Here is a 27,501-nt window from a genome sequence, read left to right as displayed (position 1 = left end):
AAGGAATGGGTAAGAGTTTTATCCTTAAATGCTTTACAACGGTTCTTAGGTTTCGCCAATTACTATCGTAAATTAATTATGAATTTGTCTGTAATTGCTAAACCGTTGACCGACCTTACTAAGAAAGGGGCGGATTTGGAGAATTGGTCTACTGAGGCTATTTCTTTATTTGAAAGATTAAAAAAGGCATTCAGTAGCGCTCCCATTCTGATCCAGCCTGATCAGAAGAGACCCTTTATTGTGGAGGTGGATGCGTCCGAGGACGGCGCAGGAGCAGTCCTTTCACAAGGTCCTGCTAGCCTCACTAACCTGAGACCGTGTGCCTTCTTCTCCAGGAAATTCTCTCCCACAGAGAGAAACTACGACATAGGGAATAGGGAGCTGCTGGCCATTAAATGGGCATTTAAGGAGTGGAGGCATTTTCTGGAGGGGGCAAGGCATTGTGTAACTGTTGTCACTGACCATACAAACCTTATGTTTCTCGAGTCTGCTAAGAGGTTGAATCTCCGTCAAGCCAGATGGGCTCTGTTTTTAACTTGTTTTGATTTTTCCATTACGTTCAGGCCGGGAAGTAAAAATGTGAAGGCGGACGCATTATATCGGAGCTTCCATGCTTTTCAACCTACTGAGGTACCACCTGAATCCATCCTACCAGCAAAAATCTTCATAGCAGCTCTAACCCAGGATATCTCGGCTCGCATTAGGTCTGAACAACATCTGGCACCGGTATCCACCCCAACAGATAAGTTGTTTGTTCCCGTACAATTTCGTCTCCAGCTGTTGGGTGAGTGTCACGATTCTAACTTTTGTGGACATCCGGGTGTTGAGGGCACTAAGGATCTAGTTTCTAGATCTTATTGGTGGCCCACTCTAACGAGGAAAGTCAAGTCCTACGTGTCAGCCTGTGAGGTTTGTGCCAGGTCCAAGACACCTAGGACTCGCCCTGCTGGTAACCTACGACCCCTACCCATTTCCAGTAGACCCTGGTCCCATATCTCGATGGACTTTATAACTGACCCACCGCCGGCGGAGGGTAAGACTGTGGTTTGGGTAGTGGTCGATAGGTTTAGCAAGATGGTCCATTTCATTCCCCTGTCTAAACTCCGAATGCCAAAACCCTGGCGTCTATTTTTGTGAAAGAAATTGTTCGATTGCATGGTATCCCAGAAAATATTGTTTCTGACAGGGGTGTGCAGTTTGTGTCCAAATTCTGGAGGGCCTTCTGTCAAAAATGTCAAATTTCATAGTCTTTTTCCTCTGCCTACCACCCTGAGAGTAATGGGCAGACTGAACGCCTTAATCAGTCTGTGGAACAATTCTTGAGGTTGTATGTTGCTGATGACCAGCAATTATGGGTTAAATTTCTTCCATTGGCTGAATTTGCTTTAAATAACCGTGTCAATTCTTCTGCTGGGGTTTCACCTTTCTTTTGTAATCATGGTTTCCATCCCCATTTTCATTCTGGGTCATCCGTCTCCTCCTCTAACCCTGAGGCGGATAGGCTCTCCTCTGAACTGTGCACAGTTTGGGCCCGGATTCAATCGAACTTAGAAAAGGCTCAAAGGCCGATAGGAGACGTTCAAGGTGGGGGGGGGGGGGAATTTTCAGGTTGGGGATAAGGTATGGTTGTCCTCCAAGAATCTCTCTCTTAAGGTAGATTCCAAAAAGTTTGCTCCTCGTTTTTTTGGACCATATAAGATAACAGAGGTGATTAACCCGGTATCATTTAGGTTGGAGCTGCCCGAGTCATTCCACATTCATAATGTGTTCCATAAATCTCTACTTAAAAAATCTTTTAAACCGGTAGTACCATCGAAAGCCTCGCCTCTGCCAGTTATTGTTAATGATGCTGTCGAGTATGTGGTGTCTAAAATAGTGGATGTCAAGAAGGTGCGTAATTCCTTGCAGTACCTGATTCACTTAAAGGGGTATGGACCTGAAGAGAGATCTTGGGTACCTGCCAGGGAGGTTCATGCTCCTAGACTTGTTCGAAAATTTCATTTAGAACAACCTGAAAGGCCATCGCCTGAAGTCTTGGGTCCGGTGGCCCCTCGTAAAAGGGGGGGTACTGTAACGGGGTGCCGAAGGCGCACTCGGTCTCCCATCAGCCGCAGACCTGCTGCTTAGCTCGTTCCCAGGGCAGCTTTGCTAGCTGGGAGGCTCCCTGCTCCTAGGTCTGCCTTGAGCGCCGAGCTGATCACTCGGTGCTCGACTGGTCGGTCTGTCGTCATGTGACGCTGGCCACGTCACATGACCCTCACTCCCCACTATAAATACAGGCAGCCTGCTGGCCACAGGTTGCCTGTTAATTTAGGTTTCTGGCGTTTGTTGGATACCTGTATACTTACCTGATCCTGTTCCCTGACGATCCTTTGCCTGCTCCTCCTGTACTGCACATCCCTCCTGGTATTTTGACCTTGGCTTCCACCTGACTGTTCTTAGCGGACTCCATTGGTACTTCTCGACTCTCCTGGTATTTATGACCCCGGCTTCTCCTGACCATTCTTTGCTTATCCCTCTGTACTGCGTTGTCCTCTTGGTTTTGACCCGGTCCGTTCACTATCCGTTATTTGTCTTGTCTTTCCTTCCCGCACGTATCTTAAGTTAGGGACTGCCGTCCAGTTGTCCCCTGTCATCAGGACTCGTGAGGCAAGTAGGCAGGGCCAGGGATGAGGGTGGAGCGCAGTGGTCACTATCCTCCCCCCTGTGTGTGTACGTGACCGTTACACTACTTTCATCTTTCAACACTGCCTGAACCCTTCTGGGCATGCTCTCGATCAGATTTAAGCCTGTCTCGACCGAAATCTGTTCCCAGGTCTCTTCTACACGTTCCCAATGTTGGTGCATAATGGTCGACTCACTTGGGTATGAATACAGCTTTTTCTTCAACTCCACCCACAAGTGTTCGATTGGTTTTAGGTCTGGGGACTGTGGGGGCCAATCCAGCTCCGATACATTATTATCATTGAACCATTTCTTCTCCAATCTCGACGTATGCTTCTGGAACATTATGTCTTCCTTCTGATCAAGTACTCGAGTGTGCGAAGTAACTCATCTTGTTTGATATTCACATATTGCTCAGCATTTAGACCTCCATAGATCCTGGTCAAGTATCCAACGCCTTTGGCTGTAAAACAACCCCATATCATCAGGCTTCCTCCATCAAACTTGACAGTTCCTTTAATTTCTCAATCAGTTAGCCTCCTTTTCCCTTGTTTCTTCCAGACCCATTTTCCCCATCAGAACCCAGTCTATTGACTTTCATCTCATCGCTCCAAATCACCTGTTTTTAATCTTCTACTTTAAACTGTTCATAATTTTTTTTGCAAACTCGAGCCGACGCTTCTTATGACGATATTCTAGTCAAGGCTTCGTCACCTTTTTTCGGATCACCATTCCAAACTTGTGTAATGTGTATTGCTCGGTGATTGAATGGACGTCTGTGATCTCACTGTTACGAAGCATACTAGCCACTTCTACTGCCATGTTTGTCGCGCCAGAACTGATAGATCTTGTGATGAATTGACTTGTTGACTCCAATATTTTGCCTGCACGTCCACCTCTTGGCTTTGGAATGGATGGATGAACTTCATTTTGTATTCTTCCAACTGTCATGGCGCTCACATGATGCAGTTCGGCAATTTTCTTGGCCGAAATACCACTATCCATGAGCTGGATGATGCTGTTTCTCATTTCTTTGGAAAACTTCTTCACGGCTGCTCCTCGATTCGAACCAGTGACCTTTTGCTTGGGAATCAACCTAATAACACACTGAACTATTAGGGAATGTGAGGACAGGTTGTAATTTGTAGTATAGAAGAAGAAAAAGATTGTTCCACCACTAGGAGCAAAACGGTAAAAATTTAGTTACATGAGAAGAATGTGCAGAACTAATCATATGCTAAATAGTTGCAAGTCCAATTTATGTAAGAGATAGCCGAGATGATTGTCTATAAAATTTTAGTAGTCTGAAATTTGATGCTGTAGTGGATGGTGAGATCTGGAGCTTGAAAGTTAAAAGTTTAAAACATTGTTACCATTTTGCTCATCAGTGTTTGTAAGGAATGAATCCAGTCACTGGATGTGTTTCCTACAGTTAAGGAAGAGAGAAGAACACCGGAGAGATGTCCCAGTCCTCTTCTTCCACAGGATGGTTCAGAAGAACATCACAATGTCCCACAGGATGATCAGGTAGATGGAGATAAGATCTCCTGAAATGTCCCCTATGATCTGTAGAAGGCTGTAAAGATCTTGTGTTCAGTTTTGTTTTATCCACCAGTATTGGTATATGTTTTATGTTGTATAATGATAAAGGTAGAGATGGCAGGATTACAGCTTAGGCTACTTTCACACTTGCGGCAGGACGGATCCGACAGGCTGTTCACCCTGTCGGATCCGTCCTTCCGCTTTTTCGCCATGCCGCCGGACTGCCGCTCCATCCCCATTGACTATAATAGGGATGGGGCGGAGCTCCGGCGCAGTACGGCAGTTCGCGGTGAGAGGCCAATGGGGACGGAGCGGCGGTACGGTGAAATAGTGGAAGGACGGATCCGACAGGGTGAACAGCCTGTCGGATCCATCCTGCCGCAAGTGTGAAAGTAGCCTGACATATGAAAAGTTTAGATCGCTGGGGATCTGCAACCTCCACTGATCTTTTAGAACAAAAGGAGGGGAGAAGCGTGTTTATAGTGTGATCTCTCTCCTCACGGCACAAGATGAGCATCATAGAAGTCTACTGACTTGTCTCAATTCTGTCTTCTGCAGTAAGGAGGGTGAACACGCTATCTGCACACTTCTCTCTCCTTGCTCTAAGGGAGCCAGTAGTCAGATCCTCATCGATCTAAACTTTTGATGTCTCTACAACATATAAATATTTGTAAAAAGTTAGTGATTCTTTATAGAGGCCCTGTCACCAGGATCAGCCTTATTAAACCAGACATACTGGTTGATAGGGCTCAACATGCTGATTAAAACAATACCTTCCTGTTGTCTATATGCTAAACAGCTGCAGAGATTTCTGCATTTCTAATCATATGTTGGAGCACCAGGAGGTGGGGCTGAACCCTTTGGGCACTGCATTATAACACCCCCTGTGCTCTGCACACTTCCCCCTCCACTTTATTGACAGGGCTAGACAGCATGCAGAGGGCAGAGCTGTGTCCTAGCATCTACATATCATATACTCTATGTCAGGGCTCCACAAATTTCCTTTGACTCTAGGAGCCAGCTAAAAAGGTTAGGAGCCAGGTTTTTTTTTTAACCTCATAAAGCTGTACGTTCATGGGCATGAGCAAGATAATGAAAATATATTTTCATGAAGTAGAAAGTAGATAATTTTTTTTCACTTGGCTTTTTGTGGCCATGAACATGGCTTGTATTCTTTGAAGTAAAGTACCAATGGTCAACAGCCTTTGCAGGATCAAACTCCTTCACAGATGGTCCATTCATGTTGATCATTAACAAATCACCCAAACTTTGTTTCTGCATTGATGATCTGAACTTATTTTTTTACAAACTTCATTAAACTGAACCCTCGTTCACAAAATGCGGTTGAGACAGGCAACACAGACACTATAGACAGCAAGTTTCCCAAAACTAGAAATCTGTCTGTGTTGGAGAGTGCCAAATCCAGAAGATCCCTCAGTTTCTTCCCTTTGCCAAGGACTTTAAATTAATACCACTCATTGTGAATAATACATTTGTCATGCATTTCAGTCAGTGAGAGTTGTTTCTGGAAATGACGAGCCAATGCTGTAATGTCATCAACCCCATAGTCCTGTAATGCTGTTCCTGATGGCCAGGCAAATGTTTCAAACACTGCTGTGGAACGTTCAATATAATCGCTCTTCCAGATATGCAACACCATGCTGAATCAATTTGTCTTTCTCATGTTGGATGGAAGAATTTGCAGTATGGCTGAGTCCATGCAACTGAATGTTTTGATACTGTTCTTTAAGAAAAGCTTTTCCCTTTGAAATAAAAGAGAAAGGTTCTTAATAATTTCTAGGTAATCAAGCAGAAAATGGAGCATGTGAACAAATTTATAATCGGTCAGTTTCTTTAACAAACCATGTGCAACTGCAGAAGCGCTGTCTTTTTCTGCAGCAACACTTTCAAGGTGGACCGTCACACATTTCCACTCTTTGACGAGTGCAGAGGGAGCACTGACTTCTTACGTTATGCGAGTACTGAAATTTCTGGATTTTTGCCTGAAAACTATCAGCTACCTGCTTCAGCTGTCGCAATCTCTTGGGTGAATACTGATAAAATTGGTCCAGCTTCTTTAAAACAGAGTCGAGGTCATCAATGTGTTTTCCGTCTTTCTCAGAGCTTAATACGCCTAAATTTAATCTGTGTGCAACACAGTGAATGCCTATTACATGTGGAAGATTTTGCCGTAGTTTCTGTACCTGTCCATTTTCGGCTCCAATCATGCTGGCAGCGCCATCTGTACCAAATCCAATCAGTTTGCTTGAAGAAAGCCAGTCTAAGAGGCCATGTGTCTTCAGGTCTTCAGTAATGGTTTGTAAGTACCCATCTGCAGTAGCCATTTCAAGAGGTAGGACTGATAGAAATAGTTCATTGTTCTTGATGTACCTGACATACAATATTAGCTCTCCGACGCCTCCTTTATCAGTTGATCCGTCTAGCATCAAACTGACATATTCCTTTAGCTCACAGATAAGCTCTTTCCTTATAACATTTGCAATATGTGAGATGAATTCCTTGCATCTCTTGTCATTTCCATATTCCTCTCTCACAGCAATCCCTAGTTTCCCAGTCCGCTCTAGCAAACCGTCAAAATCTGTATATGGCCTGTTATGTTTTGCAATATAATAAGCCATATTAAATAGAAGGTTCATGTGGTTGAACATCTCTTGATCCATTTTCTTAACACGTGCAGCCAATGGCGTAGCCTCTGGAGATAAAAGAGCATGTTTTGCCTTTACACATTTTTCATGCTGGAGAGACTTTGCATGTTTTTTGAAGGTCTCCAGTTTAAATGGTCCTGAAAAGCCGTTCACACACTTAGATGCTTGGTCAGCAATCCCAGGGAAAGAAGCACAGATCTCGCTTATGGCTATACCAATGTTATGGTCAAATTTTAACCACGTGAGTTCCTTGTACCAATATTGCTTAAACTTCCTTTTTCCAGCATTTTGAGAGTGACTTGTTGAAGGGGACTCCTCTGCTGGTTGTTCTTCTCTTGTGCAGGTTGGTTCTGCAGTAACAAGTTCCATCTCACTTTCCAAACAAGAGGTCTTTGCGAAGAAATTTGTCATCCGCAGTTGCTTAGCATCTTCTGACGCAGCTTTTGCTGTACGCTTCATTTTTTTCTGAAGTCACAAAGAAAGATGTTTGCATTTTAGTACGTTATTAATCAGTTCCATTCATCTGAAATGGGGCAAATAGAAATCCATGTGCTCACTGCCCCATTCAAAGGAATGGAACAGATTTTCAGAAGCAGAAAATTCTTCAAACTGTCTGGCAGTGTGGGGAGGACAAGTGGCTCCATACTACTAGGAAGTCTATGTCTATGAATGGGGCAGTGAGCACATGGATTTCTATTTGCCCCATTTCAGATGAATGCAAACGGAATAGTAACTAGAGACCTGTATATATATTATTATTATTATATATGGAGGAGACTGTGGGTATATGGGCACCTCAAGAAGTGAGAATCTGCCCTCATGTGTAAGGGGCGCCCCAGACGCCATGACAGCCGCTGGTCCCTCGGCCGCTGGTCCCTCGGCCGCTCGTCCCTCTCCAGCACCTCCCGGTCTCATTCCCTGGCCCTATCTGACATATCCAAAGCAGCTCACCTCGTCCTGCAGTCGCACAGAGTGACACAGAGTTGAAGGAGTTGAAAGAGACACGCCGCAGCGATGAGGTACGACCAGGACAGACTGAGCCAGTAGCGGTCCTCTTCACTGCAGTCAGCCTGAGGCAGTAGCGGTCCTCTTCACTGTTGTCTGTGGCGGGAAGCTAGAGACCTGTATATATATCATTATTATTATTATTATTATATATGGAGGAGACTGGGGGTATATGGGCACCTCAAGAAGTGAGAATCTGCCCTCATGTGTAAGGGGTGCCCTAGACGCCATGACAGCCGCTGGTCCCTCGGCCGCACGTCCCTCAGCCGCTCGTCCCTCTCCAGCACCTCCCGGTCTCATTCTCTGGCCCTATCTGACATCCAAAGCAGCTCACCTCGTCCTGCAGTCGCAGACAGTGACACAGAGTTGAAGGAGTTGAAGGAGACACACCGCAGCGATGAGGTACGACCAGGACAGACTGAGCCAGTAGCGGTCCTCTTCACTGCAGTCAGCCTGAGGCAGTAGCGGTCCTCTTCACTGTTGTCTGTGGCGGGAAGCATGAGGGGCGGACCTACTAGACACGGACTCGTGCGTGACGCCGCGTCTACTGTGAACTTAAAGTGATACTGCGCCCGTCTGGCTGCTGGTGTGCTGGGCCTATTTTGCATTATTTCCTATTTTCATGCCATGGCAAATACCCAAGGCGCCAGGACCAAATTCCTGGTCGCCATGGCGACCAGGCGCCCGAGATTTTTCGAGCCCTGCTCTATGTACTATAGCTTCACCACACTGTGATCTGCTTAGAAAGCTAATATACATATTTCTGCTTTATGTACAAGCACAATAATTGATTAAGACACAGTAATATGTGTTATCTTATAAGCTGTGACACAGTGAGAGGTTTGGTCTGGGAAAACAGGTATTTTCCTACCAGCATGCTGGGCTAATTTACAGCCAGGTGAGGTCAAATATCGGACCGGATTTTAAATGCGGGTCAGGGTTTTGGCAGCACCTGGCTGTCCTTAAATAGGCAGCTGGGCTCAGAAGCCAGGTTTCTGTGTTGGGATCTGGGAGCCTTGTGTCTAGATGAAGGCTTGTTACCTGTTTGGCATGAAAACAGATTGGTGCTGCTATCAGCAAGGACTCTTTGAGGCAGAATTGCTGCATGGTGTGATCTACCACCAACACCACAAGGTGACTTTTTGTTTAATTATGACTGCTTGTTTTGTCACTTGCCTAAAGTGTGAATAAAACACTGAACTGTTCAATCCAAAGAACTTGTTGTTGCCTCTATACTGCGTCCGCTAATCCTGTCTACCAGAGTGAAACCCCACAAAGCATAGAAAAAAAACATCATCTTATTTTGGGAAGGCTATAGTTGAGTGGTAAGTGCTCTGTTTTGTATGTAAATATTTTTTTTCTTCTGCATTAACCAATAATAAAAGTGTATATCCTTATCATATTGAGAATGTTTTTAGTCTTAAAAATCTAACACGTATTGCTGGTTTCTTTGTGAATATTGCGCTTGTGAAATAGTAATAGTTTTAGGTTTCTAAACAATAAACACTGGGGGTCATTCAATAAACAGAAATAAGCCTAAATTAGGCATATTTCTGTCGCAGGTCCTTTCCGCCGCAATCTGCGACTTCTCCCAGCTCACGCCAGGTCTAAGAAGGTGGCGGGATGATAGGCCGTCTCATTTACCAATTTATACACCTGTCTTACATTTAGAAGCAGCAGTGAATGCGCCAACGTTATGTAGCGGACAGGGCTTTATTAAAGGGATTCTGTCACCTGGACTTTGGGTATAGAGCTGCGGACATGCGCTGCTAGATCGCCGCTAGCACATCCGCAATATACATTCCCCATAGCTCTGAGTGCTTTTATTTTGGCAAAAAAACTATTTGATATATATGTAAATGAGGCAAGTAAGGAGCCCAAGGGGCTGATACTAACGTTTCTGGAGCCCAGCCACACCCACTGTGAAGGAGCCCAGCACCGCCCCGCATCCTCCGAATCTCCTTCTTGCTCAATGAGATCACCAAGTTAGAGCGCCATAACCTTGCGCATGCGCGAGTACACGGCATGTCAGTGCCGGCATAGTGTTCCTTCCCTGTGCTGGCATCGGCCTCAGGGAACGAACTGCGCATGCGCTAGCTGCGATATTACGGCGCTCTAACTTTGTGACGTCCGGGAGCAAGGAGGAGTTTTGGAGGATGCCGGGCGATGCTGGGCTCCTTCATAGAGGGCGTGGCTGGGCTCCAGAAACGTTAGTAACAGCCTATTGGGCTCCTTACTTGCCTCATTTACATATATATAAAATCACTATTTTTGGTAAATAAAAGCACTCACAGCTATGGGAAATGGATATTGCGGACGTGCTAGCAGCGCATGTCCACAGCTCTATAGGCAAAATCCAGTTGACAGAATCCCTTTAACACCGGTTTTTATAAATGTGCCGCACTATTCTCGATAAAGTAAGGACCTTTATTAGTATATATTATTTTAGTATAGCCTTTTATTATGGGTTAAATGAGAGAGAGAAAAAATAATAGCAAAAAAGTTTATGGAAGTCTCCACCGGGGCTGGGACTTGAATTTAGGATTTCGACATGCATGGCAGACCACCTATCACTAAGCTATAGAATTAACACATAGAGATGCATGTTTTTTCTATGTTTATAAACTAACACGCATTACTGGTGCCTTTATAATCATATATTATGCCTATGAATAAAGCAGTAATTGGTATATTAGCTTTCTGAGTGGTGAAGCTATAGTACATAGAGTATATGATAGGTAGATGCTAGGACACAACTCTGCCCTCCACATGCTGATATATATCCCTGTCAATCAAGTGTAGGGGGTGTTGCAAAGCAGCGCTCAAAGGGTTCAGCCCCGCCTCTTGGTGCTCCAACTTGCTCATTTAGCATATTAATAAAATGCAGATATCTCTGCAGCTGTTTATCATACACACAAATGAAAAGTATCATTTTAATCAGCATAATTAGCCCCACCAGGTGCCTGATTTAATGCGGTTGATCCTGGTGACATGTCCCTATAATGTTACAGTTGGAATAGAAGGACTTCTCCCCCTGTATTGCAAAATCCTGGTTTGAATAAAGAAGCAATCAGATCACAGGAGACCTGCAAATATTTGGGTCAGATAACTCCTGCTGTCTGGTCATTTCTGTCATCATTCTAATTGCTGATCTTCTCTGGTCACATAAAACCTTCCACACAACTTCTCCAGCCGTCTGATGACTTCTACAAAATTTGTTTCACAGGTTCTGAATCCAGGAGAAGATCTGAACATTATATATGTTACAGAGACACATGTGAGGGGTGATGAGCAGAGTACAGAGGACATTCCTACAGATAACCGTCCAGGTGAGTAGTGACTACTAAGTAAAGCAGAGAAGACTCACAGATTCTACTCCTTCATTCAATACAACAATTTTATGTTGAATTTGTAGACTTTGTCTTCTATCAGATTTTTTGGCATTCTATTCTCCAAATCCAATTTAGCCAACATTCAAATTAAATATAGATGAAAATGTGATAACGTCATACATGACACCACATGCTGAGTATTTATTATAAGGGATTTAGATAGTATTCTTGGATTATGGATATGGATTATATCTATATGAACAAAGCCGATTTTCTGAGGGAAAAATATTCAGATGTGTGTTTTTGCACAATAAAATATTAACTAATTGCATCAAACTCATTAGAGTGCCGTGGATTTTTGGATAATATGGTTTGCACAAGCACCCACTTTTCACAAAAGTGCAGACCTCATGTCTCCTTTTTTGTCTGGAATGAAGGTCACTTTCTACCTGCAACAACTACTAGGCAACATGGTGAGCGACAATTGTAGGGGCATTGTGGCTGCACTGGTAGAAATAACACATTCTCTGCACGGCACACTTGATAAGTTGAATGGTACAATATTTAAAAAATAATAATTGTGGCTTGCAGAAGGTGCTGATCGTGTTTAGGAGAGTGTGTGTGTATTTCAGAGGTTCTTATGTGGCTAAGAAGGCCCTCCTGGGCTTTCAGTGACAGACCGGTCTTTCTTTGCACCACTTGATTTAAGACATTCCAACTTCCTTGAATTACACCTTGCGTATGCTGGTGTGTCTGCCGTACAATGAAATAGCTAAAATTACATTGAGGAAATAGCTAAAATGACATTGAAGGGGAAAGTTATCATTATGGGAGACTTCAATCTTCCAGATGTAAACTGGAAAACCAAAATAGCTAGTTCTGCCAGGAGTACAGATATTCTAAATTCCCTACTGGCATTATCTCTACAGCAAGTAGTGAAGGAGCCAAACCCGGAAGGAGGCCATTTTAGATTTAGTATTCACAAATGGGAATTTGGTATCTGATATTACTGTAGGGGAAAGCTTGGGATCTAGTGATCACCAGTCAGTGTGGTTTACTATAAGTACAGTGACTGAGTCACACCACACAAAAACAAAAGTTTTAGATTTTAGAAAAACTGACTTTTCTAAAATGAGATTAGTGGTATACGAGTCCCTATCAGACTGGAACAGTTTCATTGGAGTCCAGGAGAAATGGGACTACTTAAAAGTGGCACTATTGAAGGCAACAGAAAATTGCATTAGGCTTGTCAGTAAAAGCAAAAAAAGGAAGAGACCACTGTGGTACTCAGCAGAAGTGGCCAAAATCATTAAAAACATAAAGATAGCATTTAGGAATTATAAAAAAAAAACCGAGGATGACAGGCAAATTTATAAAATTAGGCAGAGAGGCCAAACAAGTTATAAGAGCTTCTAAAGCACAGGCAGAAGAGAAATTAGCTCAGTCAGGGAAAAAAGGCGATAAGGCATTCTTCAGATACATAAATGAAAAAAGGAAACTAAAACAAGGAATTACCAAATTAAAAACAAAAGAAGGAAGGTATATGGAAGAAGATAAAGAACTAGCTGACTGCCTCAATGAATACTTCTGTTCAGTTTTTACAAAGGAAAATGAAGGAGAAGGACCTCAGTTAGGAAAGAAGATTAATGAATCTTTTGATGCACGTGTCTTTACAGAGGAAGAGGTTCTAAGTCAACTGTCTAAAATGAATACAAATAAGTCACAGGGGCCTGATGGGATACATCCAAAGCTATTGAAAGAGCTCAGCGGTGAACTAGCAAAACCATTAACAGATTTATTTAACCAATCACTGGCAACAGGAGTCGTCGAAGAAGATTGGAAATTAGCAAATGTTGTGCCCATTCACAAGAAAGGTAGTAGGGAGGAATCGGGCAACTATAGGCCAGTAAGCCTGACATCAATAGTGGGGAAATTAATGGAAACCATACTTAAGAAGAGGATTGTGGAACATCTAAAATCCCATGGATTGAAAGATGAAAAACAGCATGGGTTTACTTCAGGGAGATCATGTCAAACTAATCTTATTGATTTTTTTGTTTGGGTGACTAAAATAATAGATGGAGGAGGTGCAGTAGACATCGCTTATCTAGACTTTAGTAAGGCTTTTGATACTGTCCCACATAGAAGACTTATCAATAAAGTGCAGTCTTTGGGCTTGGACTCCCATATTGTTAAATTGATTAGGCAGTGGCTGAGGGACAGGCAACAGAGGGTTGTAGTCAATGGAGTATATTCAGACCAAGATCTTGTTACCAGTGGGGTACCTCAGGGATCTGTTCTGGGACCCATATTGTTTAATATCTTTATCAGCGAAATTGCAGAAGGCCTCAATGGTAAGGTGTGTCTTTTTGCTGATGACACAAAGATTTGTAACAGGGTTGATGTTCCTGGAGGGATACACCAAATGGAAAACGACTTAGGAAAACTAAAGGAATGGTCAAAAATCTGGCAACTAAAATTTAATTTTCATAAGTGCAAGATAATGCACCTGGGACGTAAAAACCCAAGAGCAGAATATAAAATCAGTGATACAGTCCTAACCTCAGTATCTGAGGAAAGGAATTTAGGGATCATTATTTCAGAAGACTTAAAGGTAGGCAGACAATGTCATAGACCAAATGCTAGCAGAATGCTTGGGTGTATAGGGAGAGGCATTACCAGTAGACAGAGGGGGGCGCTCATCCCTCTCTACAGAGCACTAGTGAGACCTCATCTGGAGTATTGTGCTCAGTACTGGAGACCATATCTCCAGAAGGATATTGATACTTTGGAGAGAGTTCAGAGAAGAGCTACTAAACTGGTACATGGATTGCAGGATAAAACCTACCAGGAAAGATTAAAGGACCTTAACATGTATAGCTTGGAAGAAAGACAAGACAGAGGGGATATGATAGAAACTGCTAAATACATAAAGGGAATCAACAAGGTAAAAGAGGAGAGAATATTTAAAAGCTGAAAAACTGCTACAAGAGGACATAGTTTTAAATTAGAAGGGCAAAGGTTTAAAAGTAATATCAGGAAGTATTACTTTACGGAGAGAGTAGTGGATGCATGGCATAGCCTTCCTGCAGAAGTGGTAGCTGCAAATACAGTGGAGGAGTTTAAGCATGTATGGGATAGGCATAAGGCCATCCTTCATATAAGATAGGCCAGGGGCTATTCATAGTATTTAGTATATTGGGCAGACTAGATGGGCCAAATGGTTCTTATCTGCCGACACATTCTATGTTTCTAAGAAGAACTTCTACAGCTTGCTTGTTGCACTGTAGCTGTTGGAGACCTGTATGGACAAATTCTCACAACGGAGGAAGTGGAGGAAGAGTTGATGCTGCAGGGGGACATGGAATTTTCCAAAGCACAGCTAGAAAACAAGGCTGACACTCGGTATGATAGACATGCTGATGATGACATTGCCTACGACATAAACCCTTACCATCGCAGGGGAGGATGGAGCCTAAAAGAACTGGGTCTTCAGGCATACTGGTGAACGTAGCAGGGTGCATGCGTGGTTGCTTAACCGCTAAGAGTCAGACCGTTAGCATCAAGCAAAGTGAAGACTACTGGATTGCCTTGCTTTTAGCCCCTTGTTATAAAAAAAAATGGGTGAATGTTTTACTGATACCTGCATGTGTCTGACCAAGGAAGCACCTCTGCGTGCTAAGTCTCCAACATGTAGTAGGAGCTGCATCAGCAACAGATAATTCAGATTGCTAAGGAGCTGGTTTTTAAGTGCTGCGCCAACCTGACAAACATCACAAAAAGGATACGCATCGCCTGAGCAGCCAGGTTCAGTCTTACCTAGATTGTGGCCTTTCTCGTGACCCCATGGATTTCTGGGGAGGCAGATTGGAAGAGTGTCTGGAACTGGCCCAGCTTTCTATCTGTGTACTGTTTTATCCAGCCTCCAGTATACTATCAGAGGGGGTATTTAGGGCGACAGGTGGCGTTGTCACACCAAAGTGGACAATAGTACACTACGCAAGTGTAGAAAATATTACATTTGTCTAAATGAATCAGACACATGGGTCCATAAGTATTTTCACACACCTCTGGCTGATACCAATGAATAGATCTGTCATTGCTGACGGTGACTATTTATTGCTGGTCCAATGATGCCACTGCTGCTGTCTGCCTGTCATGCTGTATTGCTGCTACTACTTTCCTGGCTGCCACTACTACTACCCCTACACAGCCACACATCTACTGCCTTTCCACACTGTACTGCTGCTGCTCCAAAAAAAGGAACCACATTTTCAGCACAAGCCACTTCTTTCCCCGATACCACTGTGTGTACATAAACATGGTCAGCCATCTGCTCCCAATAAGGGAAAATATTTGGATTTTTTTATTTATTTTAATAACCATTACAACTCTGACGGAGCAGTGTGTTTTTAAACAGGCTGTTAATTACTGTCAACCATGCGTTTAGCCATAGGTACATATGTCACTGTCACTCTGACATTTACTGATGCCGTCTTTGTGTTAAAGAGATTGAAGGGGGAGAGAGAAAAAAAATCTAAAATAACTTGAAAAAGAGAGAAAAAGAAGAGATAAAAAATGTGGATTGGAGGAGACCTCTAAAGAATCATACACACATTTTCAAGCCAATTGGAACACTTTTGATTCTGATGGAATTTTTTCATTCTTAAATCTAATCTTCCAATCAATTTGTTGGACTTACGCTCCCCAAAAAAATCATTGTCTAGTGGTGCTGTCATAGTTCCCCTGGCTGACACTGCCTCAGTGTGCCATCCGGTTGCCAGGAGAATTAAACTGTGATACAACCCTCTCAGACTGGGGCCACTATAGGAGCACATCTGAGCATTAGGGTGTAAGTTCGTTCAGCTGACTGATCTGCCCAATGTGTAGGGAGGTTAGCTGAAGATCATTCCCAGTTCTCTATATAAGACCGGTTCCTGTGGGTACAGGTGCCGGTGAATTTCCTGTCCTCTGGGCCCCTCTACTTGTTGCTTGCATAATTGAAGACTCCCCTGACTTTGGTTTCCTGGATTTGACTTGGTGACTACGGTTTTGGCTTCTGGTGTTTCGGTATTGTATTTGATTTCCTGGTTCTGACTCTTTGATGTGTTTTGCTCTCTTGTTTGCCTCTGGCGTACTTGTACTGTGTTGACCTTCTCACTTTTGACAATTTTTTTCATATAACTACTCTTATTGTGTTTGTTCGTCTGTTTGTCCCTGTTTGTGTCTCGCCCTTCACATATTGCAGTGTAGGGACTGTCGTCCATTTGGGTCACAGCCTAGGGTGATTGTGCAAGTAGGCATGAATAGTGGGTCCAGGCAGTTTAGGGCTGCACTATCTTTGTTTGCATGTCATGGTAGTCATTATCCTGTTGTTTCAAATTATGAATCCAGTCAGTAATTTAGTGGAACAAATGCAGAGTCTAACCCTGACGGACTTAGTCAAGAGGATAGATAACCAGGACATCAATCAGGAGTCACCGGCTAGCACCTTGGCTTCCGTGTTTATGGAATCTAATAATCAAGCTTTTGCTTTCAAGGACGGCTGCAAACTTTATTTTAGACTCAGGCCTTTTTCCTCTGGTTCTGAACAGCAGACAGAGGCCTTCTCTCTGCCCACTAATTTATCCAGTTGATAGTTTATTTTCGACCTTAGGTCTGTTATCTGATAAACTGGACAGAGCAGTCTATGCCGACAGTAAATCAGTCAACTTACTACAAGGTAGTCGGCTTGAGAAGGAATATTGTGCAGAATCTAGGAAATTGTCTGTGGCCTCTGATTGGAGTGACCCCGCATTATGGTGTCACTTTCGTTGGGGTCTTTCTGAGACCTTAAAGGATTTACCTGTCAGTTACCCTAACCGCAATACCTTGGACGAGACCGTGACGCTGACTGTATGTTTGGATTATGGACGCAGGAAGTGTAATAGGGAAAGTGTGGTTTCGCTGGGTCCCAGTTACCCTCCAGAAGTGGTCCTGATGCTCCCTGTACAGTGTCCTGGGCTAAAATAACCCATGCAGCTTGGTGCCACCTCCCTTTTCTTGTAACAAAGAACCTTCATTAAGACATCAGGGACTTTGGGGGTCACTTATCATTATGAAATACGCCTAAATTAGGAGTATTTTAGGCACATACTGCAGAGCAACAGCTAGTTGCGCAGCAATCTATGACTTCGCCCCACTCACTCCGGGTCTAAAAGTGTGGGTGGGCAATTTATCGGGTCCAAAACATCAGACTATGAAGGTCTACATTAAATAAAGTCGGGTCATATCCGACCGTCCGTTTCTCCCTTTCGGGGGGGGGGAGGACATTTTTTTGGTAAGAAAAAGGATGGCAATCTCATATATTGACTACAGGGAGCTTAATAAGATCATGGTCAAATAACACTATCATTTGCCATTAATCCCAAACCTTTTTAACTAGGCACAGTTCAGAGTGGTTCTCCAGCATAGCTATAAAATTATTATTTTAGCGATACTGGGTAAATGTGGTTCAGGACCAGGCACACCAGCAGCTTGTAAACAAGGATAGCATAGAATCTTATATGTGGCTCAAAACAAGTCCAAATCACCAGATACTGAACACAATTATAACAATTAATCCTGGACCTGGAGCAGATTTCTTTGATTAAATATCGCAGTAGATTCATTGGCAGTTAAAAATGAGGATTCTGGCAAAGTCCAGATCTCACCAGATCAGTCAGTGTGGCGCAGTTAGATGTTCCCAGTAAGCCGGATTGAAGCCAAGGCAATTAGGTGAGGAGCTCCCCTCTTTCTTTCTCCGAGCTGGTTCAGTCGCAGTCACTGCAGTTACTGATTGCTGTGGCTGTTCCTTTGCTTCGTGGAGTCTGGGCGTTTACTGGGTGGGATCCGATGGAGTTTATTGAACATAAAACCTAAAATTCTACTTACAGAATTTAAATCTTGTGTTTACTCATAAAACATCTTAAAACACAGCCGGTTCCACCATCTTGGCTTTCTCAGGGGCATATGGGGCTGTTCCTCCTCCACAGGTTTTAAAAGGTGACACCCCACATCACATAATCTCAGCAGTTAACAATTCAGGTCTAATTCTACATTTAAACCATTGGGGGTTAATTCAGCTATAATTCACATTGCGCTATTCCCCATACTTTTACACCATTAGAATTTTTATTATGTTTTTCTGCAAAATGTGCTGAAACATTGTGAGTTTTTAAACCCTTTTTAATATCGCTCAGATGTTCTCCGAAAGCGAGTTATTAATGTGGGTGGCGACACGCTTAAATATTACTTTGGGCTGTTGAGGTAAAAAATCTGATAAAATCGGGTCTCACTTTAAAACATGCCAGTTCTTCTTGAGTGTTTTTCTCATCCATCCAGCATCCCTTGAATATTTTATGTTCATTAAGTGATGTATTTTCTTTAGGCTACTTTCACATCTGCGTTTTTGCTAGATCCGTCATAGATCAGCAGAAACGCTTTTGTCTTAATAATAATTTTCTATTTTCTTTGAACATAGTTAGATCTGAAAAGTCGACTTTATTGCTATCTGCTCCCCAAACAAGTTTAATCCCCCAATCATTTGTGTTAGTTTCCTCTAGGAAGGACATTAAACTGTCCATAGAGCCCCTCCATAGGATCAGTCATCGATCCTAAGTTCGATGGTGGTACTGCATATACATATTCATTTTCCAAAGAATTTCGCCACTTCCCTTTTTTGTAGAAAAAACTGTTCATCCCACCAGAAGAAATTGTGGTTCAGCATGTACGTGGCTTGTTTGAGAAATCCTTTTTGATCATCTTCTATTTCTGCATCAGATTAGAGATGTTGTTTAATTACCGCCAGACCTTTCATGTGAGTATTGCAGTACAGAGTGATGTCACATCTGCCGTACAGACTCACCATAAATTTGAAAACACGCATATAATATAACATGATAGTTTATTAATAGAAATTCATACAATACATATCAAATATAATTAAAAAAATAGCAGCAATGTATGAAATGCTACGACAGGAAAGCTCCCCCTCAGGTACACAGGAGCATATATTTAAATCTTCAAAGGATGTGCAATAGCCATATATAGAGTTTGACAACAAATGTCAGTAACTAACTTCAGGTTGTAAGTAAACATCCAAATTCTACAAATCATATTGCACAGCTCAATAACAATAATGCCAATAGGTAATTGCTAGTAGCTATAGCCTGTAATATTACACTCCAGAAATACATCCAGGCCCCTCCTTAAAACTCTTTTAGTGAACTCCCCATCACCACCTCCTCAGGCAGAGTTCCATAGTCTCACTGCTCTTACCGTAAAGAATCCTCTTCTATGTTTGTGTACAAACCTTCTTTCCTCCAGACGCAGAGGATGTCCCCTCATCACAGTCACAGTCCTGGGGATAAATAGATGATGGGAGAGATCTCTGTACTGACCTCTGATATATTTATACATAATAATTAGATCTCCCCTCAGTCATCTTTTTTTCTAAACTGAATAACCCTAATTTTGATAATCTTTCAGGATATTGTAGTTCCACCATTCCAGTTATTACTTTAGTTTCCCTCGTCTGAGCCCTCTCCAGCTCTGCTATGTCTGCCTTGTTCACATGAGCCCAGAACTGTACACAGTCCTCCCTGTGTGGTCTGACCAGTGCTTTGTAAAGTGGTAGGACTATGTTCTTATCACAGGCATCTGTGCCCCTATTGATGCAAGTTTGCTGTTCGCAAAAATTCCTAGATCCTTTTCCATGTCAGTGTTACCCAGTGTTTTACCATTTAGTATGTACGGGTGACTTGCATTATTCCTACCCATGTGCATAACCTTACATTTGTCAGTGTTAAACCTCATCTGCCACTTCTCTGCTCAAGCCTCCAATCTATCCAGATCCCTCTGTAGTAGTATACTGTCCTCTTCAGTGTTAATTACTTTACACAGTTTAGTGTCATCTTCAAAAATGTATATTTTACTGTGCAAGCCTTCTACAAGATCATGAATAAATATATTGAAGATGATAGGGCCCAGTACTGAACCCTGTGGTACCCCACTATACACTGTGACCCAATCTGAGTGTGTTCCATTAATAACCTCCCTCTGTTTTCTATCATTGAGTCAGTTACTTACCCACATGCAGACATTTTCTCCCAGTCCAAGCATTCTCATTTTATATACTAACCTTTTATGCAGTACAGTGTCAAATGCTTTGGAGAAGTCCAGATACACGACATCCATTGATTCGCCGCTGTCAAGTCTAGAACTTAACTCCTCATAGAAACTGATTAAATTAGTTTGACATGACCGATCCCTCATGAAGCCATGCTGATATGGCGTTATTTGCTTATTTTCATTGAGGTGCTCCAAGATAGCATCTCTTATAAAACCTTCAAACAGTTTACCCATGACAGATGTTAAACTTACCGGCCTATAGTTTCTGGGCTCTGTTTTTGGACCATTTCTGAATATTGGCACCACATTTGCTATGCGCCAATCCTGTGGAACACTCCCTGTCAGTATAGAGTCCGCAAATATCAGAAATAAGGGTCTGGCTATGACATTACTTAATTCTCTTAGGATACGGGGGTGTATGCCATCCGGTCCTGGTGATTTGTCTATTTTAATCTTTTTAAGACGCCGCTGTACTTCTTCCTGTGTAGACAGGGCACTTTTAATGGGGAATTTACTTTTACATTCTGCATTTTATCTGACAGTTTATTTTTCTCTGTAAATAAATTGGATTAAAAAATATTCAATAGCTTCGCTTTCTCCTCAATGCTCTCTGCAACTCCCCCCTCATCACTCTCTGTAAAGGGCCGACACCTTTAGAGTTATACTTTTTACCATTTATATAATTAAAGAACATTTTAGGCTTAGTTTTGCTCTCTTTGGCAAATAATCTCTCAATCTCTAGTTTGGCTGCTTTTTTTTTTTTTTTTTACATATTCTATTTTTTTCCTTATAGTTTTTCTTCAGTGCTTCTTCACTACCCTCCTGTTTTAGTAATTTAAATGCTTTCTTTTTGTCATTTATTGCTTTCTTTACAGTTCTATTTATCCACATTGGTTTCTTCTTGTTCCTTAACCTTTTATTCCACAATTTCACCTCTCACAATTAGATTTTAGGATGCTTTTAAAAATATCCCATTTTGTGCCTGTATTTTTATTTTTGAGGACTTTGTCCCAGTTAGTTAGGCCTATGGCCTCTCTTAGTTGGCTAAAATTAGCTTTTCGAAGTTTGGTAGTTTTGTTCCTCCCTGAAGAAACGCTGAAGAAACGTTCTTTTGAATGATAATTGGAAGGTTATTACTTTATGGTCACTATTTCCCAGGTGTCCCCCGACCTGCACATCTGTTGTTCTGTCAGAAGTCTAGTGTGGCCGTCCCTTTAGTCGGGTCCTGAACCAGTTGGGAGATGTAATTGTCTTTGGTTATTGCCAAGACCCTGTTTCCTTTATGAGATGTACGGGTTTCAGTTTTCCAGTCTATATCTGGGTAGTTAAAGTCACCCATAATAACAACCTCATTATGATTTGACGCCTCGTCTATCTCATTTAGTAGTATATTTTCTGTGGACTCTGGTATATTAGGTGGTTTATAATAAACTCCTATTAGTAATTTATTATTGTTTTTGCCATGTATTTCTACCCACAGTGACTCCACATGTTCATGTCTCTCACTTATATCTTCTCGGACTGTGGGCTTTAGACAGGACTTTACATACAGGCAGACCCCTCCCCCTCTCCAGTTTTGACAATTCTTTCTAAACAGACTGTACCCCTGTACATTAACTGACCAGTCATAGCTATCATCTAGCCATGTCTCAGTTATTCCCACTATATCATAGTCCTCCTCACACATCACTAATTCCAGTTCCCCAGTTTTATTAGTCAGGCTCTGGCATTAGTATACATACAATTATGTATATATTTTACTGTACACCTTTCCTTTTGAACTGTAACTTTTAGTCCCTCCTTCCATTCCTCCCCCAGTTCCATTACCTTGCCCCCGGTCTCTATCTGAAATATCTTCCCATCCTATAACGTAATTACCCTCCCTCCCAGTCCCTAGTTTAAACTCTCCTCCAACCTTCTAGCCATATTCTCCCCCAACACAGCTGCCCCTTCCCCTTTGAGATGCAGCCCATCCCTACGAGAGAGACTATAGCCAAGAGAGAAGTCAGCCCAGTTCTCCAGGAACCCAAATCCCTCCTTCCTACACCCGTTCTTGAGCCACTTGTTAACCTCCCTTATCTCCCGCTGCCTTTCTTGTGTTGCTCGTGGTACAAGTAGTATGTCGGAAAACACTGTGTTTGAGGTCCTTGCCCTAAGCTTGTGACCTGAATCCCTAAAATCACTTTGAAGGGCGCCCCACCTAACTTTGTCATTGGTTCCGATATGGACCATGACTGCTGGATCTTCTCCAGCCCCTCACAGTAATCTGTCAACTCGATGACGATGTGTCGAACTCGAGCGCCAAGAAGACAACACACTGTTCGGCGATCCCAGTCTTTGTGACAGGCGAAATGCGCGTCGGGGTTAGTGTTCCCTCCAGGCTCCTGGTCTGTATTTGTCTTCTTTACTACATTGTACAATCGTTTATAACGCTTGTATTGTCTCACTCTGTTAGCTTTATTTACTATTGTCTACTCAGGGTTATTCCCTGTAGGGACCTCTTTGCAAGCAATTACCTGTTGGTATTATTGTTATTGAGCTGTGCAATATCATCTGTAGAATTTACTTACTGACATATGTTGTCAAACTCAATATATGGATATTGCACATCCTTTGAAGATTTAAATATATGGTCCTGTGTACCTGAGGGGGAGCTTTCCTGTCGTAGAATTTCATACATTGCTGCTATTTGATTAATTATGATATTTGATATGTATTGTATTATTTTTCTATTAATAAACTATCATGTTTTATTATACATGTGTTTTCAAATTTTTGGTGAGCCTTTGCAGTGTCACACATATTTAGCTATTAGCGGTTTGCTAATATTGGATGATCTGCCGTACAGAGCATCAAGTCCGTTGTGTTTTCTGTGTCCTTTAGGCCTCTTTCACACTACCCGTTTTTTTTCCCGTTTTGCGGGCCGTTTTTTGCGTTCCGTATACGAAACCATTAATTTCATTGCCTATTAGATTATGACCAGTTTTTTCCACCACCATTTTAGTCAATTGATACTTGAATTTTGCGCCATGCTTTGTAATTAGTTTGGAGTTCATTGCATATGGAAATATAAAAAATAAAAAATTGCAATATAATTTTATATATTATTTAATGATAATATATATTTTATTCTTGGCAGATGACTGTACCAGGAACCCAGAGGAACATCTGGTATATTCTGATTTTAAAGAAGATTATTATGATGTCACACAAGATATGTATGAAGAGCATGACAATATCCAAGATGTATCCTTATCCATTTACAGGAAAAATGTATCATTTAATCCTTTTAAACAGGTCCAATTTTCTGATTTGTCACAGACTATAACACAAAATAAAAGTTACAGAAGAGATGTTAAATGTCAAACAGCTCACATAAGTGTGGATCCACTTTCATGTTTAGAATGTGGAAGATGTTATAGCTATGAATCGGAACTTGTTACACATCAGATAATTCACACAGGGGAGAAACCATATTCATGTTCAGAATGTGGGAAACGTTTTAATCGTAAATCTAATCTTGTTGAACATGAGAGAATCCACACAGGGGAGAAGCCATATTCATGTTTAGAATGTGGGAAATGTTTTAACCATAAATCAGATCTTGTTAAACATGAGAGAATTCATACAGGGGAGAAACCATTTTCCTGTTTAGAATGTGAAAAATCTTTTAACCATAAATCAGATCTTATTAAGCATAAGAGAATTCACACAGGGGAGAAGCCATATTCATGTTCATACTGTGGAAAATGTTTTGCTGGAAAACAAAATCTGGTTACACATCAAAGAACTCATACAGGGGAGAAGCCATTTGCATGTTCAGAATGTGGGAGATATTATAGCTATGAATCAGAACTTATTAGACATCAGAGAACTCACACAGGGGAGAAGCCATTTCCTTGTCCAGAATGTGGCAAATCTTTTGCTTTAAAAAAATATCTTGTAACACATCAAAGAACTCATACAGGGGAGAAGCCATATTCATGTTCAGAATGTGGGAAATGTTTCGCTATAAAAAAAGTTCTTGTCAGACATCGGAGAATTCACACAGGAGAAAAGCCATATTCGTGTTCAGAATGTGGGGAATGTTTTGCTGTAAAAAAATATCTTGTTAGACATCAAAGAATTCACACAGGAGAGAAACCATTTTTATGTTCAGAATGTGGAAAATGTTTAAACGATAAATCAGCCCTTGTTACACATCTGAGAATTCACACAGGGGAGAGACCATTTTCATGTTCAGAATGTGAAAAATGCTTTAGTCATAAATCAGATCTTGCTAAACATCGGAGAAGTCACACAGGGGAGAGGCCATTTTTATGTTTAGTGTGTGGCAAACGTTTTGCTGTAAAAAACTATCTTGTTACACATCAGAGAATTCACACAGGGGAGAAGCCATTCTCTTGTTCAGAATGTGGAAAATGTTTTCAGCAGAAATCATCTCTAATTACACATCAGAGAATTCACACAGGGGAGAAGCCATTCTCGTGTTCAGAATGTGGAAAATGTTTTCAGCAGAAATCGGCTCTTGTCACACATCAGAGAATTCACACAGGGGAGAAGCCATATTCATGTTCAGAATGTGGGAAATGTTTTCACCAGAAAACACATCTTGTTAAACATCAACAAAAAACACACAGTAGAGAAACCCATGTTTAGCCCATTAGTGACCTCCCACACCTGTATTTTACAGCTCAGTCACTAGTCACTAACTGGCTTTATTCCAATGGATACACCTTTTGACAGTGCTGTATAAGAATAAAATTGCACTGCCAGAAATTAAAACAGCACCATGCTTTCAGCTAACCAGAGGTGGCTTAGGGCTTGGAGCAATGCTCAGAGAGGTCTCTAAACACATTTGTTCTCCTGTACTGGTGATCAACAATAAAATCTCTCACAAAAAATATTCAGCAAGAAGAAACAGAAGAGCAGGCCCCCTCAAAGTATTCTTTTTGAGGAGCAGTACCATTACTGACAGAATATAATACAATCAGACATTAGAATATTGTGTAATGTACCAAAATACAGGTTCAACCAGTGGTAGGACTTTTATATAGCAGCATTAATAGTACATTTCATTAATTGTATTGGTTTGGGTTGGTGACTGTTGTCAGCTATGGACAGCCCCTAAAAATCAGTTTTTTAGATAAACCCTTGTAACAAACCTGAAGAGCAGATGAGGAAATGTCTTTTCTCTGTTCTCATAACTTGCTGTTACCAATCACTAATAAAGATTTTCTTTTATAATGTATGTCCTTGTGTTTAGGCCTCTCTTTTTTCATTCTTTAGACACCACCATGGATCCCAGACTTTGTGGAATTCGTTAGGACATGTCTTTTTATAGGTGATAATTGTACTAACCCATTAAAGGGATTAGTATTCGAAAAAAAATTGAAATACAGGGTAATACAGCACACATACCTCTTACATCCAGTGACGTCTCTTTGACGTAGATGTTCTCTTTCCTCATCTTCTCCTTTCAGACCTTCAGATCAGACCTCCAGTTTTCAGCCATTTTTTATCTCTGCAGTTTGAAAAAAAAAAATCTTAGTTTACTACTTTTCCATAATTCTCGCATCTTTTGGACAAATCATCCTACCACAATACTGTGCCGCTGTGCTCCCCAATACAATACTGCAGAAACAGATAAACCCCCTGATAAAACTAGTACCACACAGAGCCCCCCATATAAAATACCCCTTCGTTGTGGCCTCAGTAGATGCCCCCATAGTGCCCCCCAATAATGTGCCAGTAAAAAGGGACCTCCCATAATGCCCCCCAATAATGTGCCAGTAAGTGTCCCCATAGATGCCCCCCCATGTGCCAGTATCAAGTGCCTCTCTCCTCCCCCCCCATGTCCCAGTATCATAGTACCATCTTGGCCCCCCCAAAGTGCCAGTATGAAGTGCCTCTCTCCTTCTCGTCCTATGTGCCAGTATCATAGTGCCATCTTCCCCCCAATGTGGCAGTATCAAGTGCCTCTCTCCTTCCCACCCACCGCCCCATGTGCCAGTATCATAGTGCCATCTCCCCCCCAATGTGCCAATATCAAGTGCCTCTCTCCTTCCCACCCCCCATGTGCCAGTATCATAGTGCCAACCCCCCATGTGCCAGTATCAAGCGCCTCTCTCCTCCCCATGTGCCAGTATCATAGTGCCATCTCCCCCCAATGTACCAGTATCATAGTGCCATCTCCCCCCTCCCAATGTGCCAGTATCAAGTGCCTCTCTCCTTCCCACCCCCACCTATGTGCCAGTATAATAGTGCCAACCCCCCCATGTGCCAGTATCATAGTGCCAACCCCCCATGTGCCAGTATCATACTGCCATCTCCCCCAATGTGCAAGTATCATAGTGCCATCTCCCCCCAATGTGCCAGTATCATAGTGCCATCTCCTCCCAATGTGCCAGTATCAAGTGCCTCTCCCCCCCATGTGCCAGTATCAAGTGCATCTCTCCTCCCTCCCCCATGTGCCAGTATCATAGTGCCATCACCCCCCCAATGTACCAGTATCAGTACCATCTCCCCCCTCCCAATGTGCCAGTATCAAGTGCCTCTCTCCTTCCCACCCCCCATGTGCCAGTATAATAGTGCCAAACCCCCCCCATGTGCCAGTATCATAGTGCCATCTCCCCCCCAATGTGCAAGTATCATAGTGCCATCTCCCCCCATGTGCCAATATCATAGTGCCACCTCCCCCCCAATGTGGTCAGGTGCCACCCCCATGTGCCAGTATCAAGTGCCTCTCGCCTCTCTCCTCCCTCTCCCATGTGCCAGTATCATAGTGACATCTCCCCCCCATTTACCAGTATCAGTGCCATCTCCCCCCTCCCAATGTGCCAGTATCAAGTGCCTCTCTCCTTCCCACCCCCCATGTGCCAGTATAATAGTGCCAAACCCCCCCCATGTGCCAGTATCATAGTGCCATCTCCCCCCAATGTGCAAGTATCATAGTGCCATCTCCCCCCAATGTGCCAGTATCATAGTGCCATCTCCCCACCCCTCCCAATGTGCCAGTATCAAGTGCCTCTCTTCTTCCCATCCTTCCCCCCATGTGCCAGTATCATAGTGCCATCTCCTCCCCTAATGTGCAAGTATCATAGTGCCATCTCCCCCCCAATGTGCCAGTATAATAGTGCCAT

General features: G+C 42.5%; 1 protein-coding gene across 1 annotated transcript; it reads left to right on the top strand.

Moving 5' to 3' along the window:
* The first annotated feature begins 2,909 nt into the window (after window positions 1-2,909).
* On the top strand, window positions 2,910-25,573 carry LOC122939859 (gastrula zinc finger protein XlCGF57.1-like). The gene is made up of 3 exons (XM_044296054.1): window positions 2,910-4,191; window positions 11,104-11,206; window positions 23,499-25,573. Exon 3 carries the CDS (start codon window positions 23,576-23,578, stop codon window positions 25,016-25,018), a length of 1,443 nt encoding a protein of 480 aa, XP_044151989.1. The 5' UTR covers window positions 2,910-4,191; window positions 11,104-11,206; window positions 23,499-23,575; the 3' UTR covers window positions 25,019-25,573.
* The last annotated feature ends 1,928 nt before the right edge of the window (window positions 25,574-27,501 follow it).

Source organism: Bufo gargarizans, chromosome 6 (genome assembly GCF_014858855.1).
Source record: "Bufo gargarizans isolate SCDJY-AF-19 chromosome 6, ASM1485885v1, whole genome shotgun sequence".
NCBI classification, from domain to species: domain Eukaryota; kingdom Metazoa; phylum Chordata; class Amphibia; order Anura; family Bufonidae; genus Bufo; species Bufo gargarizans.
Note: the sequence above shows the minus strand (reverse complement) of the source record. Positions and strands in the feature narration are given on the sequence as shown.

What these genes read in the sequence shown, in the direction of transcription:
- LOC122939859 (XM_044296054.1), top strand. Translation starts at nt 23,576, where the DNA reads ATGTATGAAGAGCATGACAATATCCAAGATGTATCCTTATCCATTTAC.